We start from the raw sequence: 13,553 nt of genomic DNA on the forward strand, positions 1-13,553 counted from the left end.
TTTAAAAAAAAAAAAAAAAAAAAAAGAGTCTAAACTTAATGTAATGATTGCATTTTGTTGCATCAATTGCTGCAATTGCCTTTTATTGTATATATGTATGTAACTTTTCCAACAAAATTTGTTTGTGGTTATAATATAGTGGAATCATTTGACTCGACTAAAATTTTTAAAATTAATATTTTATACGTACGTATATTTCTTTACATTTATTCCCTGCTGAGACCATAGATCATAGGATTCATAACACATTGTACTTTGTAGTGAATGGGCTTTCCATCACCACAATTTCAAAGTTAAATTCAACCCGGTCCAAACCAATTCCAAAACTAAAAACCCAAAATCATATGTCGCAGGCAAATTATACTCTGGACCATAGTCCACATTGCAATGTGAATTATTTTTTATATATTGAATGTTTATTTTTAGTATACTAGACGTCTAGACATGCAATAATACATTAAAAATGAACCTCTAAAAAATAAACATTAAATATATTAAAAATGAATATGTAGGTTAATGGTCCACGGTATAATGATTGCACATATAGCAACACTAATATATTTGTTTTTTTTTTAATTTTAATTTTACCAATAAGATATTATTGTATTGAACACTTTTTTAACAACTAATTAATACATAAACACAAATTAATAATATTTAAAAAAAAAGAGAGAGAGAGAGAGAGAGAGAGAGAGAGATATCATACCTAGAAGAGTTCACGATATGATGCTTTCGCGACTTGCTCAATTCAACATGATCGGGACTTGAAGCCCGGTATCCCCAGCCTCCTTCGATCTTCATCTAAAAATAACAATGCAAAAGGCGATATCATATAAAAGGAGTCCAGGCCAGGGAATAATTTTAATTTAAAAGATTCTATATATGCCTCGTAGCTTTAAACCATAAAAACAGCTCTGAAGCAGAAAACTAGGAGCAAGCCAACGAATCCATTAACAGAATCCTTGATTTTTGTTGATACAAAACTTCCAATGCAAATCTATAATGTATATGTATACTTTTACCTTCCTCAAGAGTCAAGACCCCAAATTATATTGTATATATCCAAAACGCAGCAAGAGAAGGAGGTGAAGAAATCTTAACCTTTAATTGAAATATGGATTTGATCTTTGAACCTCAGAGGGGCACGCAGTTCACCATTGAAATTGGATACTTCGACACCGTGCAAGAGATCAAAGAAAAAGTTCAGAAATATCAAGGCATTCCCGCCTCTACTCAAACCCTAGTCTTCAACGGCAACATCCTCCAAGACGATCTCAACGTCCACTCCTCCGAAATCCTCGATCGCTCCCACGTCCAGCTCCTCGTCGCCGCCTCCGATTCCGATTCCGACAAGCATACCGCCGCCGCCGCCACCGGCAATGCCGAAGAACCACCGCCACTACCGCCGTCATCGCCGCCGCCTCCGGATCGTAAATCTATCCTGATCTTCTTAAAAATACTCGGAGCCAACAAACAAGGCGTTTCTCTGGAAGTTGAAGTCACCGATACGATCCGGAAATTGAAAGAGAAGATCGAAGAAGCGGACGGAATTCCGGTGAGTAGAATAACGGTTTACGCGAACGGATCTGAGCTGTTAGACGATCGGACGCTACACGACTACGAACTCTCCGATCACTCCGAAGTGGAGGTGAGCTTTAAGCCATTGCCGGCGACTACAACGACCTCGTCCGCATCCTCCGGGAACACGAACAGTTCGAAGAAGCTTCGTATAACGGTGCTGTCGCAATGCGAAACGAAGAAGATTCCGGTGGAGATGAACCCGTCGGAAAACGTAGGGGAGTTGAGGAAAGAGCTTGAGAGATTGAAGGAGCAATGGCAACTGGAGCTCCCGGACGATGGCTACTTCTTCATATACAAGCAGAACGTGATGGACGATGATCGGTCTTTTAGATGGCACAATGTTGGTCAAGGTGAGACCATTGAGATCTTTAATGGTAGCGTCACTGGTGGAGGTTGAGGTTGAGGAAACAACTAACACATACTCATAGCTGTAGCTGTACGTACTTTATGCATGCGTTATGAATCATACATGATTTTAGTGAAGATGAATATTCTAAGTCAAGTCTTTCCAAATACCAAAATATACTTCTTTATTATTCATGGTCAAACATATTCTAATTTAAATTTTACTTACTATATTTTAATTTAAACTTTTGTGTTTAATAGTACATGTAATTTTTAAATATATAAATTTATATACTAATACTCCGCATTAAATTTAATATTATGAAAAATAACTCTTATCAAGCCCTAGAATTCAAATGAAATAGGATAAGAGAGTATTAATTATAATAAATTTTATATATTAATACTCCGCATTAAATTTAATATTATGAAAAATAAATCTTATCAAGCCCTAGAATTCAAATAAAATAGGATAGAGAGTATTAATTATAATGTCATGTACTCTTACGATTGATCTTAAAATATCGTTATAATTTTAAAGCCGCGTATAATTGATTGGTTCTACTTGGTGGTATAAGATACTATAAAGGATCCTTTCTTGGTATGCTTGGTGGTCAAATCAATGGAAGTGGTTTACTTTGTGGTTTAAGTCTTGACCTCGAGTAATGGTGTGAGGTCAGAAGGTCCCGAAGCTATATGCTAGTAGGTAGAAAGTGTCAAAAGTCCTTGTCCTTCGTCATAAATGCAATGGTCGAGCTCGGAAGTAGTACCTTACCAACCCGGCAACCCCTGAACACCCAATAGGAAGAGGTTAGATTGAGGCCTATAGCCTAGCTTAACCCTCAAATATTCTTGTTCGAGACAACCAACTTAAACTAGTCGAGGTTGGCCTTTAGGTGGCTATTGTCGTTCTTAGCCAACTTGGTGGCTATTGTCGTTCTTAGCCAACTTGGCTAAAGATTTAGGTCAAATACGTCAAGATCTTGGTCGGAGAAGGTCGGGGGGTCGTGTACTTATTCTCCATCCGCTCTCACCTACAACTAAGTAACCAAGAAGATCAAAAGAAATCATTTTCACCGACAAAATTACAAAGCCAATAATATGAGATTAAATGTCTAGTTTTAGTTGTGATCCTTTACGAACTAAGGTCACAAGACATGATTCTTTAAATAGCACGTGACTAGAAACTTTACCCTATTTGATTTAACAAGGTGTATTCTATGCATAAATTTTTCTTTATTTGGTCTATTTTATCAAATTGTAGACAAAAAAAAAATCAAGATTCTAAATTAAATATGATGCATTTCATATTTTCATTCTTTTCTAGATAGACTGTCCAAAAAAAAAAAAAAAAATCAAATGCGACACAAATAAAAATAAAAATCATCCACCAAATGTGATAAAAATTATACTTACCAAACGTGAAAGTGACATAACAATTGTGAAATCAAAAATGAAAATAAAACAATAATATTTTCTCCCTTAAAACTAACATCTAACCTTTTTCATGGCTGACATGAAATTGTGCAACAAGACTACAGAATTCAACAAGCATAACATATCCATAATGTTTTTTACCTACAGATTGAAGATCCTGCAAGCAGACAGAGGAGGGAAGAAATTACTAATGAGAAGATACTAACTGCCATTAAAGCATGATGCTATCAAGTTCAACTAGTTTGATCTTCATCTGCCTGGATACATAACGCTCATCCATGTTGCCTGTCATTAATCCTAGTTTATATATCACGTGACTTTTCTACTTGCTTCGCATCATGTCTCGATCTGAATGCTGAGAAGAAAAACATACGCTACTACGTTAACTAGTAATGGAAACAGAGCTTCTCGGTGAAAATTATGCAGGCTTCCTATCAAAAAGACACTTACTGGCACAAAATAAACAGGACGCCTTGCTGCTTACTCGCACTTGATTGAGCGGTATATATGGCGAACAAAAAACAGTGCTGCCCGGAAACCAACAGCTCCAAGCATGAGAAAGAAGGCATAACATACGCAAGCCATGTACCCGAAGAAAAATGATGTCTGCATGAAGCCTGACATATCTGATCGTGCATAATAGTAATATAGACAGTAACCGTAGATGAACAAGCCAGTTGATCCACCGCACAGAAAAGACCTAAGAGGGTCAATAGATAGTATCAAAGCTCAGAACAAGAACATACCTTGTTATTTTCTTTTCTTTTTTCTTTTTTTTTTCTTTTTTAAATATAGTTATTTAGATAAGAAAAAGTGTGCTTCCTAAGCGTTGCAGTAAACCAACTTACCTCCACCACCATTTATGATCTTCGGCAGCAAGTTGAAAGTAGGTCAGAGCCACCGTAATAAAGGCAGTAACAATCACAAGAATAATGAAGACTATGAATAAGATGCTGTAAATGGTGTAAATCCTGTGACCCCAAACACTGGCAAATATATAGTAAAGTTCAATGTAGATGGCACTGAATGGCAAGAATCCTGCCATGGCCATTTGAGGAATTGTTCCACGATACCAAGGTAATGGTGGGATCTCTCGAGGATATTTGGTTGTTCGGCAGGGAGCTTGAAATTCTGACTTGCTATTCTTTCCAGCAATCCCACCCAAGACAAGTAAAGGTGATGTTACAAGAGCCCATATCAGGAAGATGACCACAATAGTACCAAATGGCAAGGCTGCAGTAGCACCATAAGCAATGGCAACAGTATTTAGGAAGCAGAAAGTGAGAAACAGTGGTCCACAAAAGAGGGCTCCAGTCAACAATAAATTCCTAACCTGTTGAAAGAAATTGGAAGTGGAATAAAATATCAAGTTCTATTTGCCAGAAAACCTTGCAATGAAATAAATGAAAAGTAGAAGGCGAGAACAAGAACAATAAAGTTATACTAAAAACATTCAATTTTTTTGCAATTGTAATGGAAATAAATAAATAATAAGGCTGCTTTTATTTCAATTCTTTATTTTTTATTTATCCAGTTTTTCATTCTCCGATCTCTGTTTTACAAATGTACAAGTAAATGTATTCTCTATTTTCCTTTCTCCAATTTTCTATTTCCCCAGAAAAATTGAGAATTTCTCCGATAGTAAACCACCCTAGAAGTCCGATTGCAGAGTGTAACGGTCAAGGCTCAAGGTAATCAGGCAAAACTTAGCAAATGGTGCTGCAACTAGGTAATACATATTCAGATGAGGTATAAAACTCTAGACATAAACAGATAGAGACATCTAGGTTAAAATACAGATCATGAACCCAAGTAACCACAATATCATTTACTCAGTAATTTTGTGAAGGTCAAAATGTGTTCACGGTCATGGCACACTTGTTCACAAGGATTATAAAGCAGGTAGAGAAAAAAAAAAATAGGCATATATAAGCACTTTTCTCCAGCTGGCTTTCAGACAAACTACTCATGTGATAAATAAGCTTCTGAATAAATAATTAGTATGACCAGCTATGTATTAGCAATAAGTAATTATCAGAAAAGGCAGCCATAAAAAGAAACAGCATTAACAATTTATAAAACAAAAAAAAATCACTATTTAAAAAAAAAAAAATTACTCCATTGTTGCTTACCCAGTTTGTTCCCTCAAGTTGGCAATAGAATGAGGCTGCAGTGTAACCCGCAATCCCAGATGTCAGTGCATATATAACCACCAATGCAGTGAAAAGAGCTCCCCGGTTGTATGGGTAAAACACCCCAACAAGTGCAAGTAAAAATATAAATATTGCACTGATGAAAATGATAGAACAAAGAAAAAAGAGGGGGTGATCAAATTTTTATCTAAAGATTTGTCATTAACTTTTAGAAGATTCTAAACCAATCCAACCAAATTCATTCAAATGCATACTCACAGGGTGAAGAGCTGTGTCCCGCATCCAAGTGCTGCAGCAAACAGAGAGTTGTGCTTTGGGAACCTAAAAACATCACCATGAATGTACTTCCACCCAGTTTCCTCTTGGTCATCAGCTGTTTCCTCATCATGGGCATATCTTTTAGGGGACAAAGGTAAAAGCAGAAAAGAGAAATAATAAGTATGAGTTTAAAGGACTAACAATATTTCTCAAAGTTTAGACTCAATGTACAAAAATCTCACATCATGCAAGATCAAGGAAGGGTAGATGTAGTTTCCAGGACTAAATAACAAAATTACCTCTGGTATTGAAAGAGTTAGTTTCCATAACTCATGACCTAAAGTTCTATCAGTTGAGTAAGTACAACTACAAAGAAAATTCTTATAAAGGAAATGAACTTACTTCACAAAGTCATTTTTGAGGACTCGCATCAAAATTGTTGCAAGAAAACCAGTCAAGAGCAGAACTGTGACACAGGAATTTATAATTGAGAACCAATGGATCTCCAGGTGCTGTGGCAATGCAGAGATTTGTGAGAACTTTTCCATCCTTTTCTCAAAAGGAGTATTTGTTTCCTTCCATTTCACAGAGTACATGAAATCTACATCAAGTTCCTTATCCATAGTGATGTCAACCATGGCACTAGGATCAGCTCTTGCAATGATCTCAATGATTTGATCTTTATTGTAGAAGATCTCAAAATGGAGATGCTTAAATAAGTAATACTTGTAGTCACTGGGGTCAGATTTCCTTTCTTTGTCAACCTTGCCAATATAACCCCAAACTGGCAGGTCATCATAGTACATTTGGAAATAGTAGTCCTCTGCAACAGCATGTCGGAATTTCTCCACATCACTCTTTGACAGTTTTTTCTTGCAAACTACCTCGGACTCTTTATCAGCTAAGAAGTCAAGTTTGTAAAGGGAATGAACTAAACGATCTCCATTCAATACCTCACCAAGTGCTTCTGATTTCTTTTCAACATTGGCTGCAAGAATAGCACAGCATCCTCATGTTTGTGAAATCTGGACAATAAACAATTTGACTTCAATAATAAACAGAGAAGGGGAAGAGAGAGATATTTACCTGGTGAACAGAAGGGCAAGTCATGGTACATGTACGTTTCACTGGAAAACAAATAAGCACATAAGTTCAACGCTAAGATGAGGCAAATAGTAAGGAAGACTATACTTAATAGCACTACATTACTACAAGATTTCTAGAAAAACTTTGGTAACTAGAGCCAACAAAGGAAAAAAAAAAGGAAGAAAATTTGCAATTGTCCTATGAAGTGTTTTATAATGTTAAGACTAGAGAATGCATTATCTTTCTCCTCTATGGATGAAATCCACACATAGAACTTCGTTCTTTCTCCTTGTATACTACAAAACCTGTCCAGTACTTCTATGGATCCATAACTTCAATAACAGAGCTTTAAATATTCGTTCATAAATAGTCATATCAGAAAAGATGGGAAAACTATCTCTGCAAAATTTCCAGAAATACGGAGTACTAAGCAAAATTCATTATTTTATTTCTTTTTTTTTATATATATAAATCCCTAGCAACAAAAAAGGCATTCTAAAACTATTACAAATTAACATTTTCCATGAATTCATTACGCAAGTAAAAATCCAAACTCTATGTTCGAACTTCGGAGTGTGTGTGTGTGTGTGTGTGTGTGTGAACATAAATCATAGCAACTAAAAATCGAAGTAAATATAATACACAGAAACAAAACAAATTGAAATGGACAGAGTATAAGACGTTTACCTAGGGTTGTGAAAAGGGCCGACCTTGTTGGCGTACAGAGGGACCTCATCTCCTTGCTTGTACCGGTGATCCGACGCATCCGATCTCACAACTTCCGTTGCACTGCCAAGCAGCAACACCGCCAATACGACGGCGTAGTGGCGCATCGCCTTCCCCCTGTCCATCTCCCTCATTCCCGGCAAGTTGCTCACAACAGAGAGCTACAAAGTCAACAGAGACGAAGCAATCGCAAGTCCTCAGAGATACGAGAGAGAGATAGAGAGAGAATCAAGCAGAGAGTAGAGTGCAAAGTCCGACTCACACAGAGTTGTACTGAAACTGGGGCTCTAAAATGGGGATCAGATTTGTAGCGGACACCACGCGCTTGCGTGAACAGTGGGCAGCACCTGAGCGTTACTGGTCTCTTCATTTTTTTATTTTTTTTTTTACAAAATTGCACTAAAAATAATATATGTGATAAAGGTAGCTATAGGCCGATTCAAGATTGAATCAGTTTTGGATCGACTCAAAAAAAAAATCGAGTTTAGGCTTCACCGAGCATAGGTTAGGCCTAGCCAAGACCGAGACCGACTTGAGCATAACTCTCGTATATCAAATTCAATAATTTAATTATTATTATTAATATATTTTAATATTTTAATTCAATAATTTGCCAATGTGGTTTATATTTTATACTTTAATTCCTTTTTGTGTTTGTTTTCAACTAATTCAATAACTTTTTTCATTGCTTTCTATTCTTTTTTAATTCTTTTCTGTCAATGTGCTATACAATTTGTACTTGAATTCTTTTTGTATATGTTTGTTTTCAGCTAATTCAATAACTTTTTTCATTACTTTTTAAAATGAAACTCTATACAATTCAATTTGTTTATGTGGAGTTATTTATAATTCCTTGATGCCTTGCAATCTATTTTCTATTGATAATTTTGGAAATACCATAAAGATTGTTAACACGTGGTAAAATTGTAATTTTCGTTCATAAGTTATAGGGAAATGTCCCTAGTGTTGGTCATGCTCACTTTTCGTCTCGTCTCTGAGTTATATTAAAATTGCAAATTCCGTCCCTAATGTTTTATTAGTAAAGGGACGAAAATTACAACGTTAATGATAACTTATGAACGAAAAGTAAGTATAATCAACACTTAGAGACGATACCTACAATTACCTTAAAAATAACCATACACAGTACAATAAATTAATTGGATAGTTGTTATGTTATTAATTAATAACATTTCTAATATTTTTTTAGTTGGATTAAAAAAAAAAAGGTCGTAAACACGTTTATGAATTCTTTAAAATTTAGGTCAGAATTTTTTTAAAAAAATTTTGGATTGAAAATGCGTGTTCAAACCGTGACGAGAGAAACACGCAATTATTACCCGAGAATGTACGTTGACTAAACCTACTATGCAATAGCCGACAAACCACACATAAGGGGTAAACCGCACTAAAAAGACCCTATGCAACTAGAACAATAATCAAAATTGTGACTTTCTAGTATAAGAATCATACCTACTCTCAAAAAAAAGTATAAGAATCATACCAATTGAACAAGCAACCAGGAGTGTGAGTTCCAATTGAGATATGAAAAAGATGTGAATATATAGAGATGAAGAAACACTAAAACTACAAGATGGATATGAACTATTGTGCTGTAAATGCAAAGTTGGAAAAGGTTTTCAAAAGTGAGGCAGTAAGATAGTACAAGCTTCTTCCTCTTGAAAAATCCTACTGTCCTACAAAGTCCTGGATGCCAGATAGCCCTACCAAATTTGTGGTTGTGGGGGATGCTGTATGGAGGAGTAGAAGCCCACCAACTTAACTTATTACTCACACTTGATTGAGCGGTATATGTGGCGGACGAAGAATAAGGATGCACGGAAGCCAACGGTCCCGAGCATGAGGAAGAAGCCGTAGCAAATGCAAGCCATGTACCCGAAGAAGAACGAGGTTTGCATGAAGCCCGACATGTCTGAGCGTGCATAGTAGTAGTACAAACAGTAGGCATAGATGAATAGCCCGGTTGATCCACCGCATAGGAAAGACCTGTTCAGCGCAGGAAAGAACATTTGATTAGGAAGCCAACAGACCACAGTACCCTTATGCTATCTAAACACAAACATATGAGAAGAGGCAAAAAAAACAAACTTAATTTTTTGGAAGGCAATATAGTTCATCCTTTAACTAGCATTTACTATTAAGGCCATTCCAACTTCATAGAAGTCACTATGTCTGGATCCGAGACATTGATCAATCCAAGGTAAAAATAGATGAACCAAAATGCAGCATCAAATGAATATCCTTGAGAAGATTAAGGAACAGTAATACTCAAAAATAGAACTTACCTCCACCACCATTCATGGTCTTCGGCAGCAAGTTGAAAGTAGGTTAAAGCCACAGTAATAAAAGCAGTAACGATCAGAAGAATAATGAAGACTATAAATAAGATGCTGTAAATTGTGTAGATCCTGTGGCCCCAAACACTTGCAAATATGTAGTACAATTCAATATATATGGCACTGAAAGGCAAAAATCCAGCCATTGCCATCTGAGGAAGAGCTCCACGATACCAAGGTAATGGTGGGATTTCTCTTGGGTATTTAGTGGTACGGCAAGGAGCTTGAAACTCAGCCTTGCTATTCTTTCCGGCAATCCCTCCCAAGACAAGCAAAGGTGATGTAACAAGAGCCCATATTAAAAAGATAACCACAATGGTACCAAATGGTAGTGCTGCCGTAGCACTGTAAGCAATTGCTACAGTGTTCAAGAAACAGAAAGTGAGAAACAGGGGCCCACAGAACAATGCTCCAGCTAATAACAAATTCCTGACCTGTAAAACAAATAAATTTTTGGATTATAAATGTGTTCACTTTCAAATACAGTTTTACACAAACCAATTGAAGAAACACTGAAAACATAATTTCACATTGGACAATCCTGTTAAAGGTGTTCACTGATAGCCCCTAACAAAAATCCTTGATGAATAGGACAAATGATAAAAAACATTAAAGATCAGACTTTTAATTTAAAAAGCAAACTACCAAATTTGTTATAAAGAATAACACTCTACAACAAAGCCATGAAATCATACCCAGTTTGATCCTTCTAATTGGCCATAGAAAGAGGCAGCAGTGTAGCCAGCAATCCCAGATGTGAGAGCATATATGACGACCAAAGCAGTGAACAAGGCTCCTCGATTATAAGGGTAGAATACACCAACCAGTGCAAGAATAAAAATAAAGATTGCCCTAGGAAATGGAAGCACGGACAGGCAAAAAACAACAATGAGATTAGAAGCTCTTTTAATAGTTCAAAGAAGATAGGTTTACTAAACTGAGCAATAGAAGGTCCACAACATACTTACAGGGTAAATAACTGAGTACCACAACCAAGGGCTGAAGCCAACAACGACTTGTACTTTGGGTACCTGAAAACATCACCGTGAATGTACTTCCACCCAGTTTCTTCTTGGTCATCAGCAGCCTCCTCATCATGAGCATATCTTGGGAATATATGTAACAATTCACAATCAGTAAAGGTGTACAAGAAACTTGTCTTCAAACAGACTAATGATTGGGAATAAATAAATCATAAATGCTGCTTACTTCACAAAATCATTCTTAAGAACCCGCATAAGAATAGTGGCCAAAAATCCAGTTAAGAGGAGAACAGTCACACAGGAGTTGATTATAGAAAACCAATGAATTTCCAAGTGATGTGGCAAAGATGATGACTGGGAGTACTTCTCCATCCTCTTCTCAAAAGGTGTAGTTGTTTCTTTCCATTTCACAGAATACATGAAGTCTACATCAACTTCTTTGTCCTCAGTGATGTCAACTAGGGCACTAGGATCAGTTCGTGCATTAATCTCAATCACACGATCCTTGTTGTAAAAGATCTCAAAGTGAAGATGCTTGAATAGGTAGTATTTGAATTCACTAGGATCAGATTTTCCCTCCTTATCAACTTTCCCAAGGAAACCCCAAATAGGCAGGTCATCATAGTACATTTGGAAATAGTAATCCTTCGAAACAGCTTCACGGAACTGTGCAACTTCTTTCTGTGACAGTTTCTTCTTGCACACACTTTCAGAGTCCTTATCATACATAAAATCAAGCTTGTAGGGTGCACTGACCAACCGGTCACCATTTAAGACTTCACCAAGGGCTTCCTTTTTCTCTTTCACATCATCTGCCAACACCATCCATTAATAACTTGAAAATAATACCAGTAAAGTAGCTTTGGAAATAAAAGCAGTATCCTGATTTCTAACCTGTTAGGCAGAATGGAAGATCAAAGTAACGGTATGTTTCACTGCAAGTCAGGGAAAGACAAGACTTGTGCCATTAGCCAAATATCAGAAATACATATATACATCCGCATACATTATTGTGCACAATAATTCCTAGTTTCATGTATCAATTCCTTTATATTTCACATTATGAACTTGTGTGTATTAAAGTTGTATTCCTCTAGATAGCACTATAAGTTCCTAAAATAGATCCCTATGGACCCTATGCAACAACTAACAATTTTCCCCAATAGAAACAGGGAAAATATGTTTTTTTTCAATGCCTTAGACAGGGAAAGTGGGAAACAAAACCAATAATTACTCATATACAGAATTGAGTGACAACCTTAACAGATTCTGTATCACCACATTTTTGGTATAATATTGTTTGTTTAAGTATCACTAATCTGTTGCCCATGTCATGCATCTTATGCAAATAAGAAAGATTCTGTAAGCATAATCCATCACCACATTTCATCTGTAATAGAGAATAGATTGAACAGGAAAAGGCATGCTCATATATAACTAAATGGTGAATTCAGTTCTGAAAATGGCTCAGATGTAATCAAATGAAGAAACTATCACAAATCAGACTGCGATTCAGCTTAATAGCCTACATCTTTTATTACATTAAAAAATGGTCTAAGCACATCCCCTGATCCCCTTGCCTCTTTTAAGGTCAATCGCTAAACCATTCTACATAGCATTCCAAAGCCAAACCTCCATCTTTGGCAATCTCTACCTAATTTTGCACTCGGAATGTCCAAATGCAGCCTTTCCTTGTCATGACACAATTAGATCCCGATTTAACTTCAATATCCGCTCTTTTTCTTACATTACCATGGTTATCAGCTCCTGCACTGACTGAAAAACTAAATGCTAAGAAATTGCATCAGATCACAACAGTGCCATTGACGCTGCACAAAATTCTCGCTCATCTAGTCAATATCCGCTCTTTTTCTCACATTACCACGTCCACAATTACGCTAATCACGGAATGCATTCAGCTCAACAGAACGAAACACAGGAACGTAAGAAATGCGTAACGAAGAGATCTAAGCGAGGAGATTATAAAACTATAACAGATTACCTCGGATTGTGAAATGGCCCGACCTTATTGGCGTACAGAGGGACTGCATCTCCGGCCTTGTACTTGTGATCCGATCCATCGGATCTCACCGGCGCCGCGCAGCAGAGCACGAGCAGAACGGCGACGAACCGCGCCACCGCCCTCTTCTTCCCCATTTCCCTCATTTCCAATCACCTATGTATGAGCGTGTATATCTATCCAATATATATATAAATATAGTGAGATCAAGAGAGAGAAAGCGAGAGAGAGAGAGAGAGAGAAGAGGGAAAGCACAGATCTCGATCTCCCCGGCAAAGGGGCGCAATTTAACTGCGAGAGTCTGAAACGAAACGCAGTAGATGCAGAAAATTGGAAGATTTTTACTACTCGCATTTTCAGTCATGCGGGTCGGGTCGGGGTTCACGTGACTTTTTGGAAGCGAGCAACAATAATCGATATTGACTTTACAACGGAATCGGGAAGGAAAACGTGACACATTGCCTGAACAAGTAGAAATATACCAAAAATAGAAAATATGAATTTTCTTTTTTTTAAAAAAAAAAAACATATAAAATTAAGTGTCTATTTACAGGAGAATGAGTTATTTTTCAAAAAAATATTTTTCTTTTCCGTGTTTGTCTACACA

The 13,553-nt window shown here is 36.7% G+C and overlaps 3 protein-coding genes across 5 annotated transcripts; 1 reads left to right on the forward strand and 2 right to left on the reverse strand.

The window, feature by feature from the left end:
* Positions 1-1,114: 1,114 nt before the first annotated feature.
* LOC115998786 (polyubiquitin-like) lies at positions 1,115-1,978 on the forward strand. The gene has a single exon (XM_031238444.1). The coding sequence runs from the start codon at positions 1,115-1,117 to the stop codon at positions 1,976-1,978; it is 864 nt and encodes a 287-aa protein (XP_031094304.1).
* Positions 1,979-3,297: 1,319 nt separating this feature from the next.
* Positions 3,298-7,861, reverse strand: LOC115999139 (transmembrane 9 superfamily member 2-like). Of its 3 annotated transcripts, none has more exons than XM_031238921.1 (8): positions 7,548-7,860; positions 6,861-6,901; positions 6,177-6,762; positions 5,775-5,912; positions 5,496-5,652; positions 4,212-4,696; positions 3,814-4,063; positions 3,298-3,718 (listed from the first exon to the last, which is right to left on the reverse strand). In XM_031238921.1, exons 1-7 carry the CDS (start codon positions 7,718-7,720, stop codon positions 3,844-3,846), a joined length of 1,800 nt encoding a protein of 599 aa, XP_031094781.1. In that variant the 5' UTR covers positions 7,721-7,860; the 3' UTR covers positions 3,298-3,718; positions 3,814-3,843. The 3 variants fall into 3 exon arrangements, with proteins under 3 accessions (XP_031094781.1, XP_031094782.1, XP_031094783.1); XM_031238922.1 differs by having other exon boundaries at positions 3,298-3,740; XM_031238923.1 differs by having other exon boundaries at positions 3,300-3,737; positions 7,548-7,861.
* Positions 7,862-9,072: 1,211 nt separating this feature from the next.
* Positions 9,073-13,252, reverse strand: LOC115998682 (transmembrane 9 superfamily member 3-like). Its single transcript, XM_031238310.1, has 7 exons — positions 12,929-13,252; positions 11,821-11,861; positions 11,153-11,738; positions 10,912-11,049; positions 10,639-10,795; positions 9,893-10,377; positions 9,073-9,593 (listed from the first exon to the last, which is right to left on the reverse strand). The coding sequence occupies exons 1-7, from the start codon at positions 13,090-13,092 to the stop codon at positions 9,374-9,376; spliced, it is 1,791 nt and encodes a 596-aa protein (XP_031094170.1). The 5' UTR covers positions 13,093-13,252; the 3' UTR covers positions 9,073-9,373.
* Between the last annotated feature and the right edge of the window lie 301 nt (positions 13,253-13,553).

The sequence above is a fragment of the Ipomoea triloba genome, chromosome 12 (assembly GCF_003576645.1).
Source record: "Ipomoea triloba cultivar NCNSP0323 chromosome 12, ASM357664v1".
Taxonomy (NCBI): domain Eukaryota; kingdom Viridiplantae; phylum Streptophyta; class Magnoliopsida; order Solanales; family Convolvulaceae; genus Ipomoea; species Ipomoea triloba.